This window comes from Tyto alba, unplaced genomic scaffold, assembly GCF_018691265.1.
Source record: "Tyto alba isolate M040663 unplaced genomic scaffold, T.alba_DEE_v4.0 Super-Scaffold_18, whole genome shotgun sequence".
NCBI lineage: Eukaryota > Metazoa > Chordata > Aves > Strigiformes > Tytonidae > Tyto > Tyto alba.
The window spans coordinates 8382054-8409004 of NW_024881280.1; the positions used below are offsets into that span (position 1 = coordinate 8382054).

Sequence of the window (26951 nt, forward strand, 5' to 3'; positions counted from 1 at the left end):
GTGCCTCCAAGGCTAGAAACATGACTTTGGCCCTGATGGTTTAGAAATCCTTCTGGCTAACTGCTCTGAGAATCTTGAAAGGCAACTCCAGCGTCTGATGTTTGGTAGTCATGATGTTAAAGAAGAAATGTATGTTGCAATTCCTGCATTTATCCCAGCCCAAGACACCTAATCTTTCCTTCTTGTTTTTGCTTTATACAGAAGCTTTATAAGCATCCTCACTTCTCATTGAGCTGCTTCCGGCGCTCATATATTGTCTTTGTTTCCTCCTTGTTTTGTCTCTCCAGTTTCATGGCCAGGGCATTGATAGCCCTGATGTGAGCATCATCCACTGTTGTCTCCTGTAAAGTGGGAAAAGGAACAAAGGTATGTGTTTGAAATGCTCGTGACTGAGTTTTCCACTGAGATGTGAAAAACAACAACTGCAAGAGTTTTACCTCACTACCAAACATTTCAGACACACGGGATTTGCTCTACTACAACTAATGGTGTTAGCAGTTCCTGATGAGAAGACAATAAAGGCAATAAAGAATGAAATAAACTACAAGAAAGAACATGCAACAATGATCTAGGTCTAGACAAGGACCTTCACAGCTTCATTTAGAAATACTAAGTATTCCAGCAGGGGCTCATTTGTTGAAGAAACATAGATGTAGTCGCTGGTTACACAGGTTACATAGGTGGCTGCTGTGGAACAGCTTGTGTGTGGCAGATTGTTCCTCTGTCAAACAGGCAGCAACTTGTGGCCCCTAGGCCTACTCACTGTTTTTTCTAGATATGCTTCTGTCTATAAGTGCCTTCTGTACTGTGGACAACAGGCTTAAAATCCATACACTTTGGGAAACCCAGACAACACATGCCATTGTGATTTCTTCTAAAGCAACATCACTCCTTTTTAAAAGGTATGTTAAGTCTTCAAGGCAACTTGCTTCCCATGTACATACCATAGAGAGCATAATATTTGCACATTGCACATATAATCTGGACTATAGTGGAATAATTGTTCTTTTGGAGCATGATGGATGGCCAACACCTAACACTCCTCCAAGATTCAAAAATATTCTCTGTTTTTCTAAGACCAGTAAATCACAAGCTTAGGAGGGAGACATTAATCACTGGTGTAGTGGAAGCACAGCTGCAAGATGCCAGCACACTGTTTATAGAAGTATTGACTCCATTTCTATTTTATTTGTGTTAAATCCATACCAACGTGCATGCTTCCATATGTGCGTTACTATTACACCCAGCCATAAAGTAAACATGAGAAACCAGTAAGACAGCCAGATATTCTTCAGAAACCTTGCAGTTTCCTCTCCTGGGAAATAATAGCAGCACAATGTGACAGAATATGAGTAGAAAATCTGGCAGCCATCAATGCAGGATGATTGATCCCTACGCTGATCTCAGATTTGTCTAGTGGGGAAAGCTAGACTGAATGGATGCACACACTATGCCAGGACTGGTCTGCTTCTGTCTGTATGAGCCTATGAAGTGCTGTATAACTAAGCATCAGCTATGAGGGTATCATTGTCCCAGCCTTTTTCTGCAGGAGTGGTACAGGAGCAGTGGCTACAAGCTACAAGCTGATAGTATCTAAGGCCAAGAGCTTTCTGTGGCACATATCTACCTTAGTTTATGGAAAGACTTTTCTATTCAGAGTCTTATGCTTATTGGGACACTGGGTTGTTTCTGCCTCCTTCAACGTCCTTCTTTTGGCTAGTACAACCTGTAGCAGAGCCCTTGCTCCATCTCTTAGCTAATAGTTCAGGTGGTGAGGACTGAAGGGCCAGTGAAGGTCTTTTCACTTCACTAATTCCCTGGTGCTGAAGTTTGAGTATTTTGTCTCTCTATCCCAATCCAGTACTAATGCAGTGTCACAGGAAATTCTGCCAGGCTCTGGAAAGGGAAGCTCAAGGTTTTCTCCCAGGTGTCAGGCACAGCTATATTGTTACTTTGCATAGAAGAGGATCGTCTCCTCCTGCTATTAGGCAAAGAAATAGAAGATGGAAGCTGCCATAACAGGAATTGTCAAGAAGATAACCGACGAAGGATAAAGAATATTAGGAAAGAACATTAGCGTAAGCCTCACTCACAAGGTCCCAATACACCTCTTTCCAGCCCTTCCCCACAGCTTCCAGACTAGCAAATCAGCACAGTAAGCTTTCTGGCATGACACTCAGACCTGTTAGTCCTCATCTATAGAAGTTCATACAAACAGTGAGAACAACAGGCTGCTGCAAATTCATCCCCTTGATGTATGGCCTCATAGCTCTCACAGTGGAAGCTGAAGCACATCACAAGGAAGCCCTTATTGTGGCAGGTCCTGTTTCCCAGTATTCCCAAATTTTGGTGCTCAGATTAGCACGTCTCACTGGGGGCAAGAGAGGCAGCTGGTGTGACTCAGCACCACAAAAGAGGGTCAGAGATCTCAGCACAGAAAGGTGAACTATACAGCTGTCTTGTCACATGGCTGCTATCCAAAGTGTAGACCATTGCTCTGTTTTACTAAATGTCTGATTATTAATGTTATGATTCATGACTAACAATATGTTATAAACAAAGGCCCCCAAAAATATGTGCTTCATTTGGACGAAGGAATATGAGAAACTTGACTGTTCCTCAGGAGGAAGGGAAGGGAGAAGTAAAGGCAGGAAATGGAGAAAGCAGTCAATTTTGTTTTATGGGCTTGTTCATGGAAAGTCTATATCAACTTTCAGATTCAAACAAACGTGACTGAAACAACCATTTTTAATCCACTTTTGAGCGGAACTCAATGTGACTTCATGGACTGTATAAACCGATCTGTAATTCTGCTCATATTCAGGCTCACACATCCAGTTTTCCAGTCATGTAATGCAAACCAAAATTTTAGGTTGTTGTGAACACCTGACAGCTCTGTTTAGACATCGTCAAAGCAGAAGGCACAATGAGGGAAAAGTCTATCTTTTTTAATGGCTTCTTATGAAGTGGTAATGCTTCCTATTCCCCTGATCTTTCACCTCCTTGGGGTACTGGAACCGTATTTGCTATAAGGATATACTGCTGAGCTGAAAAATTAACTGATCCTTCCAGCCACACAAGGAATGTGCATGGAAAACACCTCTTACCCCTGATGTTGCTCCACGGAACTCATTCAGCTTTTTCATGAGCTGCAGGCAGTGTTCATAGTCATTTCCCATATCACCTACATTAATCATGACTTCCTGAGGAAATAAGCATCAGACAGGTATACATTCAGGCAAAGGGTACAAGAAAACAGCACGTCCCAGTGCTTATGCTGATGCAGTAATTTCTGTGATGTGCCTGTAAATCACTTGACCTACAGCTTCTGAAGTAGTCTCTTCTGATCTTTAGATAATTATGAGACTTCATCCCAACTCCCTCTCCAATCTATTACAGATTATGGAAAAAACCTCTGAATGAAAACTTAGTGGATCAAGTGTCTCTTCCTTCACTCTTATGAAGAGAAACTTTCAGATTTGATACACAGTGAGCATGAGTGCCAGTCGTCAAATGCTTCAAGTCTCCTCCATTCTAGTCTGCTTTCATTTCTCTGTCTTGATAGAGACACATGAAACAACCATCAATAATCACAATCTCTTTATGTGCACATTTTACATGAGAACATGTAGTAATATTGTCCAACTGATCCTGGCATGGAAACACTCCAGAAAATTTTTAAAATTTGTTGAATTATTCCTTCCATATTGTTTGTAGAACATGTCATGATTCTTCCAGGCAAAAGCCACTCAGAAAATATCCTGGAAGATGACACATTTATCAGAAGTTCACTGCTAAATAGCAAGTCTCTAGGATGCTGTTTGGGTTAAATACTAGAATCAATTTACCTTTTCCCTGATCCAGGCTTCCACCTGGTCCACCTTCTGGAGAAATTCTAGGAAGTCCCGGCTGTCCTCCAGCATCTTTCCACGGGCAGCTACAGCTCTCTTCAACTTATCCCAACGTTCCTGAAGCATGCAAACTTGGCGACGGATCTCTCCTGATTTTGGGTGGCCTTTCAATAACAGGGCTTCTCCTTTCTTCACATTCAGAAGAAGAAATTAGAAATGAAGGTTGATACTAATTTTTAATGTGATTACCATCTTAGATAACCTTTCTAAGGACTCTTACTTTCCTAGCCTGGACTGCACAAGAATTACCGCCCAAATGATACTGCTCGGCTGGAAAGCTTTTACGTCTGAAGAGAATAAAGAACACCAGGATTTGAGTATTTCCCTGCCAAGAATGACATTCATGGAGTGGAAGCACCAAGAGAAGTGTTACAGATGATTGTGCCCTTCAGCTATGTGATTCACCCAGTTTCAACAAGAATCTTCACAAATCGGGCATGAAATCCTTTTTACCTTTTGTAGGAGTAATTACCCCAGGTAAGGAAGAAGTGTGATATCTTTCTATTTGGGCAATAAGGAGATATGGAAGTTTCCTGGACAGAACAATTAACAAATCTCTCTGTTGTAAATTAACAGCATTACATTTCCATGGCATAGCAACTGGGATATTGTTACACAAGTAGGATAGTTGACACAGAAGCAGTGAACAAGCCACACTTCCTTTTCATTCCATCTATCTGTCCTTCTTTGGATAATCAGCAATAACCTGTAAAAACACTAGCAGAGTAAGAGTTACCTTATTAACAGCTGTGATAATTTCTTCATTTGCTAGAATCTCTGCCTCAAAGACTTGATGTTTCTGCAGCAGCTTCATTTTGTCCTGCAGACTGCTGGGGTCTTGTATGGAAGGATCCTCTAGCTTCTGCATGCGCTCACTGATCCAGTCTTCTGCCTGCAGCAGCGTGAGGCATTGGAGTTAGCATGACATGCTGTCCTGGGGCCTGCTCCCAAGACATGTCACTGTTCTGTGAAACTGCCTATGCCCGGGCTAGGCAGATTGTGCTGGGAACTGACAGCCAAGGTGGCTCTCCAGTTTCTGAACCATTCTACTTGATAGGAAATAAAAGCAGGTAGGAATGAAAATAATTTTTATCTGACTACAAGAATAATGAAAAATTCCTTGAATATCCCAAATTTTATCACAAACCATAAGCAGATTATACAATCTTCTAGATCAGATATAGAGCATCCTTGAGCAGATATGCAGCCTTGACATGGTAGACATATTTAAAGTGAGATTATGACAGTTGAACCCTGGATTTAGGACTCTTGACTTTCATCTTCTATCTCTGTCATTGACCTGCCTGTAAACTGGGTTAAGCTGTCTCACCTATAAAACAGCACTAACATTTCCCAATGTCAGCGATGTTGTAAGACCTAAATGGAAAATGCAAAGCAAATAAAGCCTTACTGATGGGGCCAAGCACTAGACAGATTAATTGAAAGCAAATACAACTCTGTTTGCTTTTACACTTCCTAAAATTCAAAATTGTCTAGTTGGGAACATCAGATTCAAGCAAGCATGTGAACCACAAGGACTAACAAAGCAAGGGGTATGTGTTTCTCTTATGAAATTATTTTTTAGGGGATTTAAATGCATTCAGAATAAAATGGACAATAGGATAGTGAGTTTTCCACAGTTTTCTTTAAAATCTGCTAAACATTAGCCCTTAGCACTGAAGGAAATATTTTCTATCCATCAAAACACTGAGAACTGAACACTTGACATATGTTGTAACTGATCCTGTTTTCCTCCGACCACTGAAGTAACCTCATGTTTTGACAACAGAAGAACAGCAAATTGAAGCCAGCTTTATCAGTTTCAAAGCATCTTGGCTGTCCTTGTGGAACTGTACTACATGCACACAAGACTTGACAACTGGAGGATTTTCTCAGTTAATTAATGATTTGAGGTGTTGTTTCAGCTGCTAAAATTCTATAAACAATAACAGAAATAGCTTTCACTAGCTGCATGGTCTCCAGAAACTGTTCCCTCCAAAGCACAGTTAGAGACTCAAACAGGAGCCTTATGTCAAGGTTGCCCCCGGAGAGCACACTGTCATCTGCTGTTTTCATTTCTGACACCCTCCTCACAAGCCAGGGCCTTCTCCCATTACCCAGCCACACATTAACACTTTAATGTCACTTAACTGACTTCTCATTTGTATGGGAGAGGCTCATCCGTACAGTTAGGATGAGAAACAAATTAATCCCCTGTATATAGCCACTGAAAGGGCAATTTCACTCCTACTTTTCAATAATAAGCAATGGCTTAGTGATAGACTGAACAAAGCCATTTAAAAAAAAAAAATCACATCTGAAATCTTAGTGGCTTGGTTTATTTGAAGGCTTACTTAGGACAGCTCCTGAGAGTGAAAGATCCTTCTGTTCCCATGTCCACATTCAGATGTGAAACAAGGCTGATCTGTTGTCCCGAGATCTTTCTATGGAAAGACTTATGGTTGTCTGGACAATTTTCATTTAGTTGAAGACAACTGTTATGCTCAGTGAAGGCATGTGGGTCCACTCTTATTTCTAAGTGACTCATAAAAAATGTGGGCACTATCAGTTTAGAAACCTACATTTTCAAAATATCAGTTATTGTAACCTCAAGAGCACAAACTTTTTGTAAATTACACTGATTTTTAATAACATAAATATGTAAAGCTTATAAAGGGATGTGCCTGTTGTAGACATTTAGAGATAACAACTAATTTTCTCTCTTACTCCTCTGAGATAAAGTGGTTTTTATTCTCTTGTTCAGAGGGTGAAAGAGGAAGGAAGTTAAGTGACACTAACATGATGAGCAAGTTTCAGAGTTAGCATTAAAACTCAGAACCAGCTTTAGAAGAAAAAACTTTAAATTTTATAATCTTTCCTCTGCAATAAAATAAATACACAAATTTCTAATTAGCAACCTATTAATTTGCCTTCCATGTTGACACTGAGGTACAGGCTCTGTGACAGTAGGATAGTCTATAAGTCTGTCTCACTTCTTCAGGACTAGAAAAGCACCCTATTTCTACTGTAGGAGAGTGTGGCCTATTCTGCAATCTGCATATGACCTCCTGAGTTAGTCATTGCAGGTTTTGTGCAGAAAAAACAACGCCCTATGTCCTGAAAAGGGTACAAACTGCAGCAGCTAGCATTCTAAGCAGACCATATGATGTTGAGCTCTCCATCCTCTCATCGGTAATCACAGACTGTGTTTTCTTTGTACTGATGTGTGTGGCGCTCTGTGTAATTGCTTCTAGAGAGTGACTAGGAGACTTAACAATGGCAGCAATCACCATTTTCTGCCGACATAAAAAATTCTGTTTGATCAATAGAAATGACTCAAGATGATTGCATGGGGGAGAGTTTTCAGGGGAATGGGATCTGAGCTATGGGACTTGCTGTCCTAGTAAGTAAGAATAAGCAATGATCTCATTGATTTCACAGCTATACTCAAAACTCATCTCTGTAATTTAACATCACTTTGGGGACTATTCTCATATATGAACTTGTACACACCCAGAACATCATTAAAATCAAATTAAACATTCTATTTTATCCAACAAAGAGGAAGAGTGATATTACTGTAAGATTCTTCTTTTTAAATTCCTTTGTGGCACACATTCCACTGCGGTAGGCAATGAATCTAGATGGGTGATGTAAATGAGCAGGTAGTTTGAGAATAAAAACTCCCTGTAGAACTCTTGGCTGAATTTTTGTGGAGAAAGTGGATGAGAAAAGGGAAATGTTCCTCATTATACAGGGCCAGATCCTCTGCTATAGTTTGATTCAAGAATGAAGGGATCCCCTAGCCCAAGAACTGATTTGACAATTACAGAGATATGGGAAGAAATGCATAGGTTTTTCTATTAATTAGTTGATTGTATCTCTAGGAGGTAGTTTCTCTATCAAAGAGGGTGTTGGCAGTCCTGTGACCTTTCCATCAGAGGTATTTCGTTCTTTTAAAAATATTAGCAATGTGCAATGCACTGTCCACTTCATCCACTCCCATCTGCTAGGCCACGAGGTGGACTGGCCATTACTGGTAGACTGGTTCATGTGGTAGGAAAAGTATAGCCAAATAATACATGTTAATATTTTGTTTTGTAAATAATTTCTGATAAAGTTTAATTTAAAAAATAGTGTGTGCAGCTCTGGCTCTCTCATGTGGTCAAAGAAGAGGGCATTTACATGTCTGATTATTCTGGAAGGGGGTGGGGTAGAGGTAGAAATAAATTTGGTTGTCAGCAGCCGATGTGTTACAGGCATTCATTCTCCTTGGTGCCAATCATGATTTGACCTGTGTCAGGACCTGTGTCAGGACATTTTTCATTAGCTGGAAGGTGACAAGCACCTCCAGTTTTTTCTGTAAACCATGGAGGATAATCCATGGGATGCAGCAGCAGAAGGGGTGCATACCAGACCAGCAAGAGTGTTTGCAAATGTCGCTCTGGGCCTGTGTGCTGTTGTTTATGCCAGCACACTGGATACTAGCACATTTTTCAGTCACACACACTGTGCTGCCCTTTGAAAGACTGACCTAGTATGTCTTTCCAGCAGTAGTTCCAGGAGCAGAGCTACTCTGTTACAAGACTAAGGCCAGAACAGGAGACAGAGATGAACATATTCTGCAGAGACCAGCCTACAGTAGCTGAAGAGCTATGCTGTTACAGCACTGCTTTGAAGGCCTTCAGTAAAGCTCGGAGCCCTCGACATAATGCTTTCTACTTTGCATTCACCCTGATTTGAAGTATCTTTTCTTTCCTACCAAATGAAACATAAACCAGTAGCTGACTGTTTTCCTTTTACTATTTTTATTTTAGCAGAGCTCCTGATGTGTAAAGCAGCTGTAATGGGCACAATGCCACAACAATGGTATAGTAACAGCAATGGCATTGGAGCACCCCTTTGTGTGTGTGTGGCAGGAGTTGCCATACCACAGCAGATTATCAATCCACCTAATCTCTGGCAAGGGCGAGCACTTCATCCAACAGAGGTAGGCAGCTTCTCTGTCTTCCACACCCATCCCACCTTAAAATCCTCTTACCTCTTCCAAGTTCTGGTAGAAAAGTGCCAGAAGAAGGGCAGTTTGCAGCTCCTCTCTCCTGCTCTGGCATAGATCCTTGATTTGCCGCTTCCTCTCACAAATGGCATTCAGTTTGTGCTGGATCTTTAACCCTTCCAGTCCACCAACCTTTTCTAGCCTGCTTGCCTGTTCTTGAAGAGACATCATCTGAGGAGGCAACAAATCTGAAATTACTGTTATGCTTCCAAGTGGTGTGAAAGAAACAAAACCCAGGCTCCTTTCCATATCAAAAAGTTCCCCCTTTTTTTTGCTATGAACCAAGAACAGCAGGGACAAGTTAACCAGCATTCTCCCCACCCTCACCCTGTACTATGTTACACTGATGATGTCCTTGTCATTGGTCTCTGTAGTGCACCCTGGCTACTTAAATGAACTAAAGCTGAAGCTCCAGAGTCCCTGTGACATCGATCATCCAGTGCAATGATCCATGGAGCAAGCCTGACACCCATGAGTGCTCAGGTTTTATTGCTTTGTGGAAACCAAGTGTTAGGAGGTAGCTCTCAACATGAGCAATCAGTCTGGCAGGGAGCCGGCACAGGTTCTGGGAGCTCATTCCTTCTGGGGAACCCAGGCATAGCCCCAGGTTTGAGTTTATCCCTAGCTGGGATGAATTATGGCAGTGGCCACCAGCCAGGCAGATTCCTTTACATGTGGGTGAGCAATTCAGCATCTATTCCAAAGATGCAAAGAGGCTAGCCAATTTGGTACAGACATTGTATACCAAATGTATATTTAAATAATTAGACAAGTCATCCCCTCTGACCTACTATATTTTACTTGCTTTAAAAGCCACTGATCTTTTAATGATAAAAGCAGAAACTTCTGATATCCATAACACAATATGGCCTGCTTTAAATATTTGTTCTGTAAATCCCACTATTCAGTTTACTAAGAGGTTTTCCTGTCTACTGCAAGACAATACAGGCAGGACTTGGACATGGAGTGTTTAACACTTGTTCTCCATGGCTCTGCCTCTTATTTCACTAAGCTTCCCCATTTTCTCCTTGGTTCAACAATATCAGGCATATCACACCTGTCAGCAATATAATGTGTTGCCATATTTAAAAAAAAAAAAATAAAATAAACCATTCTAGCTTGTGGGTTGATAGAATATTTGTTGTTGATTTTTGTACCTTCTCATCCTGTGATGCCAGAAGCTTCTCAAAAGCCTCATGTTTCCTTATCAGTTGCTCTACTTCATCTACAGATCTTCCGAGGTCACTGCTTTTCAAATAAATCTATAAAAAAAGTTTAGTATTTTTTCTCAGTGGATTAATTATCACACAAACCCGGTTCATAAATGTGAGAAGAGGTATTAACTCTGCAGTTGAGAGTATACTTGAGAGGAAAAAAAAAGGAAGAGAAGGCAACTGAAACTAGAAAATAAATAGAGCTCCATGGTCTTGAGCAAGAAAGAGAAGCATTAACAGATCCAGCTAAGGAAAGTGACTTATCACTGGTTATCGCAATCACTAAGTCACAAGGCTGGTAGTGAATTCCAGAGGTCTAAGCCATCCTTGTAATCCAAAGCAAGATCAACACTGTCATGTCTGACAGATGTCTGTGTGATTCCTTCTTGGAAGACTTCCAATAGACTTTGCAGCCTCCCTGGGCAATTTATTCCAGTGCTTCATTACCTTTACCATTAGCAAGATTTTCCAAACATTTAGCCTGAAAATGCATTGCTAACTCTTCACCTCATTACATACTGCCCTATTCACCACACTGAGGAAATAATTCCTTTTATATTTGCTTCATCCTTGTACATGCTTATAGGCTTTTTGCATACTGTGATTTCTATCTTCTCTAGGCTAAAACTACCCTGATCTGATCAATCATTCTACAAAGCCAGTGTCTTCTTGACTCTGATAATTCTTATTGCTCTCTTCTGGGTTTTCTCCATTTCCACTTATTTTGAAACAGGGTTCCTAATACTTGATGCAATGAATGGCAATAAGCAATAAGGCTGCCAGAGTGAAGCTAGGGAAGGCAGCAGAGAGCTTATGTGTGCCTTTCAAGCTGTAATCTTCTGCAAGTATCTGTGTATGGTGCTTTTACATGACACCATGAACTCAAGTTCACCTTGCAATACACTATAAGCTTCCAGAAACCTTTCAGAAGAACTGCTATCAGACCCACTTGTCCCCATCCTGTATTTATGTGGCTGATTATTCCTGAAAAATGTCATAGCTTGCACCTGTACCAAGTGCATTACATCTGTTTTTTGTTTTTTTCAGGCCATCTTCCCAGCTTGCCTGTATTAATTTTATTTACTGTCTGTTTTGTCAGTGTCTGATGAAGAAAGACCTTAGTCTAAAATAACAAATGCAGTTTCAAGGAAACTGACCTCTGCACTATTTGCTCTTAACACTGTGAGGACCTTTTCTAATCTGTAAACTTCTCTAAGGCACCACAGTGTTTCTTGACTCCTGGTGTTAAGAAAGCTGGCTGCTCAATTACTTCTCCCATGCATTCTGCTACATTCATTTTTGTCAAATGCGTAAGAAAAAACAATGGAGTTATCTATTATTAACAAAAAAATAGGCTTTTCTGCAGGCCAGTAGGAATTTACTCTTTTCCAGTGGATTTAGTTGCCCACAATTTCTTCCCTTATTCAGTGATGAGACAACAGCAGGACAAAAACCCCAATCAGAGGCTCTGGTGGGACATAAGCAAAAACTACCTGTGGGCAAAGTTCACAGTGGAATAAATATGACAGGACAGACTAGGAGCTCATGCTGCTACGAGGTACTGCTTTTATCTGCTAGGACATAGCACTGCATAATCCATTTCGTGAGCTCATGGTATTGTAAGTATTTGGATAAAGATAAGAAATTCCAACCAGTAACTCTATGTGGGTGAAGTGCAATTAGCAGAGATGGAAGAAGAATTTGACATCAGTGATATAGTGTGAAAGAATTAAGAGGCAGGAAAGAAACAGGATATAATCAGTGAAACAACACAACCACTAATAGTGTCAGAAGAGGGCTTGTAAAGAACATAGGTAAATCTGTGCCTTAAAACCACAGATGTGCACAGGAAAAATAACATCTAGAGCGATCTCTTTTGCTTTGCAAAATATTACAGTTCTATAGCAGTCTTACAGGGTGTTTTTTATAAGAGAGAAAAGATATGTTTAGGCAGCTACTTTAGAAAACCAGTAATGATGTACATTGTCTGTGCAGAAGTATTGGGTGACTGCTTGACCCCACAGGGCACCTTCTGAAGGAGAGGTTTCCCAGGCATGGGTGATGTGCAGGGGAACCCACACCTATTTGTCAGGGTCTGAGTCCACCAACAGGCTCTGGCAGCCCTGACTGTCCCCTAGACAGCCCCTCTGCTCTCACCTGGGGGTCCCTCTGAGGCTCAGCTCTGGCCCCAGCCCTGGGCCTGAGCCCTGCCCTGATCCCCCTCAACAAACCCCAGATTTCAGTCATTACCTCGCTTTGACACCTTGATCTCCAACTGGTCAATGGACCTTGTTACTGCTGCCACCACTCAGCCCTCCTTGGCAGCTGTGGCTAAGAGGACTGGCAGCCAGACTTGGCCTGACTTTCTGGTTCATATTTGGGGAGTTAGTGAGAGGAATATTTTGCATATACAGGCAAATGCACAGAAGAATATAATGCCCAGGCCAGATACTCAAACTGCTCTGTACTAATCCATGCTGAGTATGAGAATAAAAGGTGAATAAATCCCAACACAGTAATCACTGCCAAGAAGAGGGGAAGGCCACTGTACAATAGACCTAAATTTTTAATAAGTCTGTCCCATAAATCACCAGGATGCTTAAAGTAATACATTAATGCCTCTGTTATGCCTCTGTATGTTAAATACAACCCGCGCCAGAAGGCAGATATTCTGTCATTAAAACTTTAATCCTTTGATTTATCCTACTTATCAAGTGTATGAAATTATGACAGATTTTTTTTTTTTCTGAGTGTATTTGGATTCGCTCTTGTGGAGGAAGACCTCCACATGTGCAGGCTCCAGGTCTGCCTACTATAATACTTTGTTAAACCACTTATAATTACCATCCATATTTACACTGCTGTTACTAACACTGAAATAAAAAGTGATCAGCTGACTCTAACTCACTTCTCTTTGGGGTACACAAACATACAGCCACACACTGCATCTCTATTTTGGTGTTTTAAACACTGCTTTAAAAGCACGGTAGCTTCTCTGTCACATTTGGTGGATTATGTACCATTTTTGGTCAAAAAATATTTACCTGAGGAAACAGAAAATTCCCATAATTTTCCACATATCACACCAGGATCTTTATTTAGTAACTGTTAGCTGTGAAACTGCAAACTCTGTGAGACCTGAAGAAATGGTCAGCTATTAGTTCTCCTGCTCATATATCTGTGGTGGAAGAAAAAGGCAAGGGACATCTACTGGTAAAGATGGTTACTTTCTTTGGAAAAAGATAACAGAGACATCTGAGAGCAGGGGTGTGGGATGGTGAGTCATAAGCAGCTGCCACTGGAGTGCTCAGTGACTTGCTCCCACTGAAAATACACAAATAACACTGAGTGTTCAAAGCCCCATTCCTTCAGCTGTCACTGCAGTGGGAAAAAGTCTTCCTGACTCCTGAAAGCTTTGGACTAGGTCCTCCGAGTAGAAGCCCATGCAAACGCTCTTGAGAACCCAGGTTTTAATATTGAGAAAGAAAACTGGTGCACAAAAAGAAAACTGGGTGCTTACATTACAGGAGAGGTGATGGCAATACGCTTAGAAGAAAGAGCCCCAGTAGCACTAACAGTGCTACTTGGAGAGCTGGTGAGGTAAAAACTTTCCATTTGTCTTTTAAACAGAAATCTTATGACAGCAATTGCTAGATTCAGAACTGCAATATTTTTTTCATTTACACATTTGTTATATGAATCTGAAAGCAGAATGGAAACTGGCTCCCACAGCACAATGCTGGCCTGTGGCCAATTACATCACTTTTTGGCATATTTTTAGACAGGTCCCCAAATGCCTGCTTTGAATGGGACATGTTGATTTCAAATACAAAACACTGCATAGCTCTCCTCAGGTAACCTGCCAGGGCCTCCCACAGCACGCAACAGGTATAAACTTTCTTTCAAGTTTGTTTCTGCTATGAATCATGGCCCATCATCAGGAATTTTATGCTCAGCCACAGAAAACACCAAAGACTTGACCACTTGCTATAGCATGGACCCATTTTTAAGTGAAGACTTGCAAAGTCACTTAAAACCACAAAACAGATTTGGCACATTTTAAGATTTGAAATGGAGCATATAACAAATAGCCAAGTTATTAACAATGCAAAGCACAGAAACAGAGGGTTTAACCCTAATTAACTTGATTTTTTCACTATTTCTGATCTCATTGCACAAATTTAGCCACACTGTTATAAAACCTCTTATGTATTAATGCAGAACTAAATGCAAAGTCCAATTAACAAAATTTAAAATGTTCATTTAAAATAAAATAGTACTATATGCACACTTATGTGACAGTACACACCCAGCTCTAGCTTTTGGAGAAATACTGAATGAAACATTTTAGTCATTAGGATATCTATGCTCTCTGGATGCCACAACTACACATTTATACACACTGGAAGCTGACACAGCCCCAAAAGAAAGTTGTCTTCCAAGAAGTGTCATCTTTATTTCTCTAGAAGAAAAACTATTTTAAGTATTTTTGCAAATCCACCCTCTTCTCCTGCTTCTGCTTGTCAGAGTATAACAAGCTCCACAGATTTTGCCCCTCATTGCCTGCCCTTAGCTTGCTGCTGAGATTGCTGGAACTCCACTGAAAATCTTTCAGTTCTAAGCATGTGCTAAATGCCAGAATTACTCGAGTTTTAAACGCCTCCACTTAAAGCATGTAATCAAGTCCAAACTCTCTGACCAGATAGATAACAATAAGGTTTGATTTTACTTACTTCTGATAAAAGTAAATACAAAAGAGAATTAAGGAACAAAAAAATAAATTTGTTTTAGTAGAGTAAATAAATGTGCTTAATATCATGATTATATATGGTTCACAAATATGTTGTACTAGGTTTCATTTCAGTAAAAGTTATAACAAGGTATCATACTATAACCATAAGTGGAATAAAACACACTGAAGTTGTTTATAAAAAAAACCTGCAAACATACATCTTTTCTATCATACTGACATCGCTGTATTGGCCTCTGACCTCACAATCTAGGTGTAAAATTCTAATGTCAAATGTACTTAAAATTTCCTTCCCCTCTCCCACTGCATCCTGTCCCATCGACATAATACAATTACCTGATATTGGAAGTGTATATGCGAATAACACAGAGAGAAGTCAGTGTCTGTTTTCCCATAACTGCTACGATCCCTTCCTCTCACCTATCCCCTCCTTCTTCAAAATTCAGAAGCTCGACCCCTATCAAGTAAGTAGTAGGTGTTAGATCAGAATTCTATGCCCATACATCATCATCATTAGAATATTTACTTATGAAACATTTGTCTGAAGGCAGACTAAATTCCTCTTAAATTCTCCATAGTATCACTGCCGAGATATCCAAACTTGAGATGCTATGGAGACTAAATTCCCTTCATTTCCCTCAGGAAAGGGTGGTGTCTCTGTTTTGCTAAGGGAAAAAAAAAAAAAAAAAAGTGATTTTTTCCTGCACACTTAAATATTTTGGGTTTTGAAAACAAGTATTACTTTTAAAAGTTACAAAATCAGGAATTAACCATTTAGAAATATAGCATAATTTGGCAAGTAAGAAAATTAAAACAGTGAAACAGAAAAAAATAAGAAAAAACACACTGAGGATTTGTCCCAGGTCCCAGACTGACTAGCAGAGAAGAAAACCAGTTCTTGGCTCTGAAGTCTTAAACCTTCAAAGTGCTGAACACTATGGCCCAATTATGCAAAATCTGTAAGCATATGCATAGCACTGAGCATGTCATGTTGACAATAGTACTCTAATGGTCAAAATTAAACACTTGTTAAGTGCTCCATCAGATCAGAGTGCTCAGCTTCATTTAGAATGGATCAAGCTATAGCTGCAGCCTCGGTGACAGCAGAACACAAGTAGCTTTCTGATTGTCCCGTAAGTCATCTCTAGGGAGTGAGAACATGGCAGGATGCATACAAAAAGAAATCCATGTGGCTTGATTAACACAACTTAAAAATTCTGTTTGTGAATGTTACTAGAACGGAATGGAAATCTTCACCACTCTCCTCCCAGATCCAAAGGACGCAATGTTGACAGCAATAGATGGACACCATGCACCCTCCATGTCTCTGTGAGTTGAAGACGTGGTGTGAGATGGTATGTTTGTCAAAATGTTGTCAGGACATACACTTTTTAGAGTACACGTTTCCTGGGAAGGTCTCAAACTAGATCTTGCCCAATGACTAGAAAGCAATCCTGAGCAGCAAACTGGATTCACTGACAGAGAGAGGCCGGTCCCAATCTCCACAGGGTGAAAGGGTGGACCAGCTATATCTGAATCATGTGTTTTGATAAAGATTGCTGGACTTGAGCTTCTTCTAAATTCTCTTACCACCTGGATAGGCATAGCAGTCCAAGGGGTGGCAAGTATCAGGGTGATTTTGGAAACCTTGTGGTGAGCAGGTGTTAGACCATCACATGGAGTCTTCCTAAAGTCTGGCCTAGATGAAGGGTGGTTCTGAAAGACAACCAACTCTGGATTTAAATCCTTGCTCGTGACCTCATTCCCACTAGCTGAGTTTTCTCTTCTGGTCAGCACAGCTGGGGACAGCCATATATCTCTGGAGACCGTCTGTTGAGGAAGGCCATGATACTTAGAGGAAGTCACATGAAATCTTGTGATTTGAAGGGCTGGAGACCCACCTGAAGGGAAGCCTTGTTTTAGTTTCTGTGATCCTGTTGGAAGACCAGACGGACTTTCAGGCACCTTTTCGAATTTTGGCATGAGCAGACTTGAATGAGCATGACTGCTTCCATGGGAATCTGCTCGAGAAGGCTTTATCGTCAAGCTGCAAGTCGAAATGTAAAACTTCACTGAAGCATGGAGGTCTGGCATTTGGACATTGCATTGGCCACAGCCTTGTTGGGGTGGGAGAGAATCACAAGGTTCCAGGGGTGCATGCAGCTTTTTTCTGTGGAGTGTAGAAACAGCTGGAATAGCAGACAGATCAACATCGAGGCGTGATGTCCAGCTTGGTGGAGCTTTGCAGGAAAGGACATCAGAGGGCAAAGATACAGCAAGCTTCAAGGGATTGTTTTTTACAGGAGAAATACGATGAACACTTTTTTCTCTTTCGGAATATTGCTTGTAAGATGCAGATGTTGACCGAGTGCCAGAACCCTCATATCCATGGCCCCGAGGGTCCTTGGGAGGACTGGAACACCTGGATGTCTCATCAGAAGGACTGGCACAGTGACTACTGCTTCTGAAACCTTTTCTCCGGTCTGTGTGTGCCAGGACGACATCTAGCCTTGAACAGTAAGCTCCAGAAGACACACTCTTTGGTGGTGAGCTGGCATTTCCTGGAGCAAGCTCTGCAACTGATTGACCAGTGGGAGGATGCCATGCTGATGCTGGCATCTTTAGAAAAGGCCTGTCCCGCACAGCAGATTCAAAAGGAGGAGGTGGGGTCATTCTGCTGGAAGACAGCATCACTTCCGCAGTGGAGACATAGGTTGCAGACGAAAGTTTGCAGCGTTGGTCCCTGCATGACATTCTGAAGCTTAGTCCTAAACGATGCAAAAATCAAAGCCACAGAAGCTTGCCTTTCCCCCTGTTTTTAAAACCAACTCCTAATCCTTTTTCCTTTGGCATTGGAAATTTCCATTCTTCCTCTGAAGCAAAGGAATGAGAGATGAATAAACATTCTCCATGAAAAAAATTACAAACAAAAAATTCCACATTCAAAATAAAAATGCACAGCTCTTCTAATACTGCTACCACCGCCTGTCACGTCTGCAAAGTGATATGAGTGTGGGATGGTCAGAAAGATAAATTACAGAGCATGAGGCTCTGCTCCCCGAGTGTTCTGACAGTGAGACTGCAGACAGAGTAGGAGGGAGCCAAAAACGCCTGCCAGAGACAGCCTGCGAGCTCGCTGTTATTTCATCTGTGAAAAAAAAAAAAAAAAGGAAAGCAGCTAACCTGAGCAATGCATCTGCTGCTGTGAAAAGGTTAGAACGGAGCAGAGTGTACTGGACACTGCTTCTGCTCCAAGTAAAAATTATTTTTTTTCTTCTTTCTCTTTTTCAGCTGTTGCTTGTCTGTTGTCCGAATGGCAAGATCTTAGTTCGCAGGTCTTAGGAGAGTTTCCTACAACAGTTCAGTGCAATGGCACAACTGAATCCATAATAAAAAAATATTTAAAAGATAGATGTTTGCCTAATTTTCTCCACATGTGTTCTGTTTTCCTGAGCATAGAAAAATCCTAGACTAAATTCTGCAAAAATCCTTCAAAGGTTTAAGTAACTTGGATGTAATATAAGATGCTGGCATAAAGTCAAACCTGTCACACTGGCACAGAGCAAATGAGAGTGCAGTTCTCAGTAGTAGTTCTCAGTCTAAAACACTCCTCTGATGCCTTCTTCCTGCCCCTGTTCCTTGCTGCTGGGGAAGAGACTTGGTCTAAGACATATGAAGTACCAGGAAAACAGGATCAAAAAATCATAGAATGGCAGAAGCTGCTTTCTACACACATATTTTGAAGATGTGCAAAGTGAAATGCACATGAATGAGCTTTACCTCAAACACAAAAGTCAGAAGAAACACAAGAGGTGGAAAGATTGCTTATATTCATTTGCCCGATAGGAATCCTTTCTGAATGTGTGTTTGTTCTTGTCCTTTCTGAAAGCAGCATATGACAAAATTCCCATTGGGAAAGTGGTTTTAGAGTCTTCAATCGATGACTTGGCTGAATACTTTTTGAAAATGTGTTTGAAAGGACTGCTTTCCTACCATTTTGTCTGTGTCCCTAGGGAGCAGAGCCTGCAGCACTGTGCAGCCACATTTTAACTCCATGTAGTAGCAACAGAGCTCCATTCAAAAGGAATAGATTCCTATGCCAATTGTTCTTTAAACTGAGAGAAGTAAAACACAAATAGTGACTAAGGAACCTCAGTTCACTGTCAAATTATATATACTGATCCATAAGGCAGATGATGGCAGATGCAAAAGATAGCTTAGCAGTTCTTGATATTTCTCCCTCATTTAGATGGGAGTCCTGCAGCATAGAAATTACCTGTTTGAAGAACGATCACACTTAGAGATGAGAGAACAAAAGCAGTGGGGGATATTCTGGGAATACAGGAATTCCAGCTGTAGAGGAATCAGAAGAGTGTTGCCGTTTCTATTCAGGGCCAGGCTGACGCACTGTATATGAAGGAAGGACTAAAATCCAGTAAAAGGTAAATTCCTTCCTGTTCTTCCATGAACAGCAGCAAGTGAGCCTCTCCTTGCAATGATTTGCTTTCTGTATTGATTTAATTCCATAAATTATTCAAAGATATGGTTTATTTTATATGTAAACACATATAGTCTCTCTCTTCTCAGCAGCATAATAGCTTAAACCTGCATCACTCTATTTATACTCACTGTGGACTGACACTACTCTCGACATTGAGGTGACTGCCAACATTACCAGGTCTCAAATCAGTAAAACTGACTTAAAGACAGCAAAATATGATTTAAAATGAACAGGTAGCAGTGGAATTTGTGAAGTACAGCTGAGATGTGCTTTCACTAATACTCTTTAGGTCTGAGGCAAGCTGCCTTTCCTTCATGGTACTTTTGCTCAGTGTCAGCTGTGGGTTAAAATCAAGATGACGAGAATAAACAACACAGGAGTGAGTCATTATAATGGAGGAAAGTTAGTAATTCCTGACAGGAAAGCTGTTCACAGTATTGGCCTAATTGGTGCAGCCAGAGTAGTGAGAGTGAAACTCATGCTGAATGTTCACAGCTCATTGAGGATCTATTTGTTTGCATCCTTGCATATGAACAAATGCAGCATCTCTTCTTCCCACCTAAGAATGCTTATACATTTCCTGGATTAAATTTGAGCACTAATCCGTAACAGTCTCTTCTAGGATTTGTGGTAGTTTGGTGATGGTAGGGACTATGTCAGTGAAGGAGGAGACATATGGCTGACTGTGATATCCAGATTAGTAATTTAGAAATCCATGGCATCCTGTATTTTCCCTGGTATATTGCAGGTAGATACTTGGTCACTGATTGCAATATCAGACACGTTTGTCTACATGGTCACACCATTGTGACCTACTTTTCTATTTTATAGCAGTAACTCTGTGACCATGCAACTGTAATTCTTTACATGCACAGATCTCTCACAAAAGGAACAGTTCTTCAATCAGTTGTAATCTTCTGAGAATTAAATATACCCAAAAATGAGAAACAAAAAGTTTATGAATCTTCTTTTCATAGCTAGAGTGTTCTTCTCAATCTGAATGCTCTTTTTTTTTAAAAAAAAAAAAAAATAAGATACAGAGGGTGGTGGAGGGAACATAAGACCGTATGACAACTATTGCTCCCTTGTTCTCTATACCTGCATGGACAAGATCAACTTGCCATCATTCCCATGTCTTTATTTTCTTGTCATTATCCCTGACTGTAAAATGTCATCTGTGCAAAGGGGTTCTGGGAGGGACAGCCAAGATGCCACACTTTACTGTTCCACCTTCTGAACACTTAGTCACAATGAGAACAACTCAGTATGAGGCTCCTTGGAAGCTCATTGAGAAAATACTATGAGAGAAAGATTCTGATAACAGAACCGTCCTTTGTGGTCCTCAAGGTCAGTCTTCATTCTCAGGCTTTGCTTTGGCTGAAGAAACTTGTGGCAGGAGGAAGGCATTGTGATCCTACCAAGAGAATTTACCCAGTCTATGATAAACACCCACTCCTTTTGTGGCAGTTCACCTCACGGCATATGGCAATGGTAGATTCATCTGAATAAAGAAGTAATACAGTGTGCAGTTTATCTGTATAGAATGTGCTGGGGGCATGCTGAAAATGCCAGGTGCAACCCCTTTCATGTCTTTTGCAACCAGGACTCATGACTGAGGTGCAAGAAGAAACATTAACCCATGGTAGCTTTCTATGCATTTATCTCTGAGATATATAGCAAAGCAGATTAAGGGTTAAGTATCACTGCATGGCAAAGCTCAGGGTCGGTTTTCCAGAAGTTTTAATGCCAGTGGCAAAGCACTGGTGGAAAACAGAGCTCAGCACAAACCAAGAGCCATTATATTATGCTGCCAGTGGTCTTGGAGAATTAAGAATTATTTTTCCTTAATAAGAAATGATCCAGAGGTACAACCTCCTTCAGCTTTGCTTCAACCCTTCAGTTTGGCAACCTTCAACCCATTGATGTGGTTTGCATGCCAAGTCTCAGCACAGTTACAGCAATCTATCAATCCATGAATTTGCACGGTGACTGGAAGACGTCTGAATTTTGCACTCAGTTTTGTAATAGCAAATGTCAGACCTCAAGCTGGAACATTTTAAAATAGCTCCATGAACCCAGGGAAGTGCAAGAAAGACAAAAGATAACTTAATATCGGTGAAAACAAAAATCTATTTTAAGAGCTGCAAAATGATGATAACAACATCCTTCTGTCTTGTTACATTATCAGCCCCCTTTTCAACTAGCTCATCTTTCTCTACTGCATCAAAGAGAAACTACCAGTCCTTACAATCAAATTCTTTCATAGCTGTTCTCCACACTGCTTTCAACTCCCTTGCAGAACTGAGAAGTCAATTCCTTTTTGTGGATTAACTCACACTGTCAACATCCATTTTCTACTAGTTGCATTTCCACAGCACTAACCCTCAGCCTGGGGTGAGGTTTTCCAGCAACACCTGTAAATTAATCTCACTGTCCTCCCTCAAACCTGCTTTACAATTTCCCTTCTCTCTGAAGCCTACAAAACAATTTGCTGTGATCAAGCATTTGGTATGCTGAGATCTATTTGTAAAGCGGACTAACACTGGACTGTTGTCTCCCTCTGTTGTGACTCTCATCTGATAGCCCTTATGTTTATTTGCAACGAATTATCCTCCAGGAAAGAATCATCTTTTTGTTTCTGGTTCCACACCTAAGCCTCGTAAGAAAGCGGGGGGGTCTTGTACATTGCTACAGTCTCCAAGTGATACCACAATGCAAATAACAACAATAAAAAGAGTGTCTTGTCTATACACAGACATAGGTGAACAGTAGTGCCCCTTCTAGTTTGGAAGAGTTCAAATGCTTCAAGAGTTTAACTGCTTATTTCAAGCTTATAATTTACTCACCTCCTGTGAGTTCAGGAGCATGTCTAGGTGATCCCAATCTTTGTAGAACATTTGTTCTTGGTGTATTTTCTCCAGCCACTCTTTCTTCTGTTTCCATTCATTGTATACATTTTCCTTCTCTTCCAACAGAGCCTGTAGCTTCTGCTGAATCTGAACACAATTTCCAATTAAAAACTCATGTTGGTCTTTATACCCCATAGACCGGGGTGAGGTGGGAGGAGAAAGGATAAAGTGAAGTGGTGAATAAGCCCCTTAAATTGGAACAAAATTATCAAACAGAAAAAAGTAGAATGAGTTCTAGTACTTATGTTTGGTCAGAGTGTTAATCAGAGGTACCTCATTTCAAGAATGAAGGATTGCTACTTACAGTAGATACAGCAGCCCAAGCCAAGAGCAAAGAAAGGTAACTGTTTCTCAAGTGTACTTTCTAGAATCAGATCCTAATTATCCATTATCTTTAGTCATAAGAGGGCAACTAGAACACTTCAAACTGGGATAGGACAAATGCTTAAATAAATTATCAACATAGCATATTCTGCTAATCAGTGAATACATGCCTCAATGTTTGACTAAATGTAATTTCAGCTTCCAAATTCTGTGTATCCACAGGCCTTCTTATAAATAATTTTTCCCCACATCCTTCTACAGACTTTAAAGTCAGGAAGATTTCTAGTTACTATAGTAAAACCTTGCAATATTCTACAAATTTCAGGAAATAGCTTGGTCAGATGGAAGAGTAGTTTGCATGAACTCTGCAGGTTTTTGAAGATATTCAAGAGATGTTAATGAACTGTCAGGGGAAAAGTAAACTAGTAGGTGCTGGAAAAGAAAGAAGGCTGCGACAATCTTAGAAGCTATTTGTCTTGAGTAAACTGACATGTTGCTTGCCATCTTTCATTTCCAGGGTGTTAAATATACCAGCATATTTTATTACTAAAGAAAATGTTTCAATTAATCTTTAAACTCTCCCATACATCTAGGTGTTTTCATTCTTTGGTTGGTAGATTTTTTTGTCCAGCCTGTTCTGGCCTGGATATAGCACTGTAATGTGAAGCACAGTATTTGTGTGAAAACTCGGTTTGGGAAGTGGGTAGAATTATCTCCATTTCTCAGAACACAGCAAACTTCTCAAATAAGCCCAGCCTTGCTGCAGTGGGCCCTCAGGAGCTGTCAGCTCTCATCTACTGCTGAGGTAGGAAATGGAACAGATGTTTTTGTGCTCAAGATAGGTAACACACTGAGGCAAATGTAGGTCATGCATATGTAGTATAATGTGTGAGTGCACACACGTATCTGTATGCTTACAATGGGATATAATATAGAATGATAGTTACACTAGTGCTGAGTAGCTGAATGTGTGTGACTGAACTCAAATGAGTTTCTGTTACCTCTTTTGATCCCATTTCCCCATCTTGCAAGAGTGACTGTCCTAGCTGTACAACATGACTGTACTTCTCTTCCCGTGTTTCAATCTCTGCCAGTAGCTGTTGATGCTGGGTAAGTCTCAGGCTGCTAGTAGATATGTCCCGAATAGTCTCCTTGGCTCTCATTTCCCTTATTATTTCTGCTGTCCATGAGAAATAGTCCCACACCTAGAACCGAAGAAAATGTGAAAGTCGAGGTTGGAGTTCAAGCTTGGGTTATCAGGCAGGGAAATCATAGGCTGACTGTTCAACTTTAAGTGAATAGTAGGTAATAAAATCACAGATAAGAAAGAAAATATTTCATTAGGGCTTAGAGTACATCTATGAATTTTAACAAGGGTGGATAATATGATTGCAGGAATTCTGCACACTGTAAAATCATACATGATTTATAATATCATAATCAAACCGTGTCATATCACATCAATGACATGATAGCATTTATCGACCATTAGTCCATCATTCTTAAAGTGTTTTCTGGTGTTATTCCTTCACAGAGGATAAAACAATATCATCCTACTTTTCTGTGACTTATGTTTGACTAATACAAGTCTATTCAAAACTTAAGTTTTACACATTCTAAAATGAGAGTGAGAATTTTCAGGTGAAAAACAAATGCACTCACTCTAATAGCAGCGAAAAAAAGACAAATCACAGATCAGAAAAAATTGCTTAAACATATCAGGTATGCAGATTCAGCTCTTGATTTGTGGCACTATGTGACTGAGATTGGCATAGAAACACAATTCTGGAAAGAACAAGGGTGGAATGCTAGTTTACTTTCAAAATATGATGAATTGATAAACATATTTACAATATTTTAAAATGTCTGAAGCATTCAGCTGAGAAGAAACTTGTGCAAGTAAAAATAATTTTACGTTTTCTGTATGTCTTTTTCTGCATTTGATTCTGCACCTTCACCAGTCTGCTTACTTTAGGCATCTCAATTGAATCTGAAATAGGTGTTTGCTCTTATGTCAGAGCTGGTAAAAAAAGGACTGCAAGGAACTGTACTGGGGATCATATGGGACAACTAATTAAGTTTTGTTATAATTTAATTGTGTTTGGATTAGTTGGTTCAATTCTGAGGTGGTAAATGGTCTTTCAGTTCTTAAGTGTATTTTAAAAGACTGTTGTGGATAGTAAGCACTGAAGAAAAATGTTCTTTTACTGCAGAGAAATATTTTTTTCTCTTGTGAATGGTTACTGGCTTTTCTGCTGAAGGAAACTATGTAATGGAAATAGCTTCTTCCCTGTTCCATTTTACCCATGGATTTTTATCCCTATCATCAAAATTTTGTGCAGCTCAAAGCTGGCTTGTGAACAATCCATCCAGGAAAAAATATTTTCAGAGAAGCACCACAAAATTGAAATTGGCCGATTTGGGATCCTAAGAGTTTAGGCTTTAAAGCCAAGATACTCTTTTCTTAAAGCCAGGGAACACAGCTACTAAATGACTCTAAAGGGGCCCAAGTAGTGCACATGCGTTGGCGTAATTTTGATTTGCAGAACCAATTCACACACAGCTGGATGTCACTGCAGACACTGACATTGCACTTGGCACTACAAATGTCTAAGACTCCCTGAGATTTTAAGCTAAGCATTAGGAAAAAATCCATAAACCTCAGGATATTTAATGCAATGGAACAAATCAAGATCCAATAAGAGGTTATTGGACTGCCACTGCCAGCAACACTTATGGATAGACTAGGCATCAGTCTGGAGGAAACTCCTAAGCAGTGCCTGACGGAGAACCATGCAGGTCCTAGCACAAACTTCAGAACAAGAATTTCTGATCATTCAGACATACAGTCTATGTCTAAATTCCTCTTACTTGACAAAGTTTCTTGGAAGATTTGGAGCCCTCTGCTGTTACTATGTGTTGTCAGAGCCAGCTCTGCCCTAACTTGACAGGATTCAAGGAGATGCATTGCACAGAATTCTCATTTCATGGAAAGGCTGATTTGTTGTTTTTTCACTTCTTAGTTTGTGTACAATTTCATAATGAAAAAGCCCCATGGACTGCATATGAACAATACTGATGAAAAAAGCACACTGAACAGCTGTGACTGACATGAATTTTGTGGACCTCTTGGCACAACTGAAAGAGGAAAGGGAGGAAAGTTGCCCCTTTGCGCTCAGGAATCTGGGGGATGTTCTGCAGCAAAGCTCTAATGTACCCTAGAGCTTCTGAGATTCTTTCATTCATTAGACGTGGCTGTAATAACCCTGCCTTGTCCCATCTGGGCAGAAAGATGAGTTTACTGAATTTGTGGAAACAGCCGTTCACTTCTTCAGGAATTATTGTCAGGAAAGGAGGTGAAAATTTAGAGGATCAAGAATGCTTCTTGCCAGCAGACTGACATCAAAGAGACAGGGAGATGCCTGAGGCATAATCCCATCTAGTCACATCACTGAGAATAGTCACCTGGAGTTGTTACTTTTTTTTATGATGTTAAGAAAGCACCTTAATGACTGTCTAGCCCTCTATTAAGCACTGCCAGATTTATATATATTTAAGGTGTTAATTGCTTGTAAATTTACCAATGCAGAAAGGACACACTGCCAGAGTAAGAAATGGGCTACAGATTTGCCATTCAGATCACAGGAAGCATCACAGATTTCAGATAAAATTAAAACCAATGGTATTTTTTATGGTTCCAGCAATAAAAAGAAAAAAAGCACTCCCACAAATGGGACATTTTCTATCTGAAGTCAATAACTAAATTTACGACATAAGTTATGAAACAAATCAATAACAAAGTGAACTCTGAGTGACTATGTTTTAATGGATAAATCCATCAAGGTCCATCTCCTGATGAAGATGCCCCCCCAGGCTGAAGATTTCAAGATTCTAATATATATAGAATACATACTAGAAGTTTGCCTTGTTCTTACTACCATACCTAAATACTGTCAGAAAGACAGTGGACAAATGAACCTTTCACCTACATCAGTAGAGCCACTCTAATTTTCCTTAAGTCATATTCCAATTCATTTTATTTCACCATCAACAGTTCTGCATAAAATAATGGATTCTTAATAGTTAAAAACCAAACTCTCATGATAACACAAAAACATTGTGTACATTCTATTGGGGTCTTGATCCCTGCTCACAACTTTAAGACAAACTTGTGGGAAGGTTTTTTCCAGGTGAGCATACCTTGGATATTCACTGCTTGTCAGCAAAAATGGTAACAGAATGTGTACTACCAGAGATATCTTTAATTGACACTGAATTTATACCTG

The 26951-nt window shown here is 40.2% G+C and overlaps 1 protein-coding gene across 2 annotated transcripts in view; it reads right to left on the minus strand.

Moving 5' to 3' along the window:
• SPTBN5 (spectrin beta, non-erythrocytic 5) overlaps nt 1-26951 on the minus strand; it is a 97827-nt gene that overhangs the window by 33363 nt on the left and 37513 nt on the right. For both annotated transcript variants that reach the window (XM_032990105.2, XM_032990104.2), the window contains 8 exons: nt 23667-23870; nt 22279-22428; nt 10125-10229; nt 8953-9138; nt 4648-4803; nt 3849-4040; nt 3108-3203; nt 223-341 (listed from right to left, as the gene is read on the minus strand). In XM_032990105.2, coding sequence (XP_032845996.2) covers nt 223-341; nt 3108-3203; nt 3849-4040; nt 4648-4803; nt 8953-9138; nt 10125-10229; nt 22279-22428; nt 23667-23870 — 1208 coding nt within the window. The remainder of the gene's footprint in view (nt 1-222; nt 342-3107; nt 3204-3848; nt 4041-4647; nt 4804-8952; nt 9139-10124; nt 10230-22278; nt 22429-23666; nt 23871-26951) is intronic.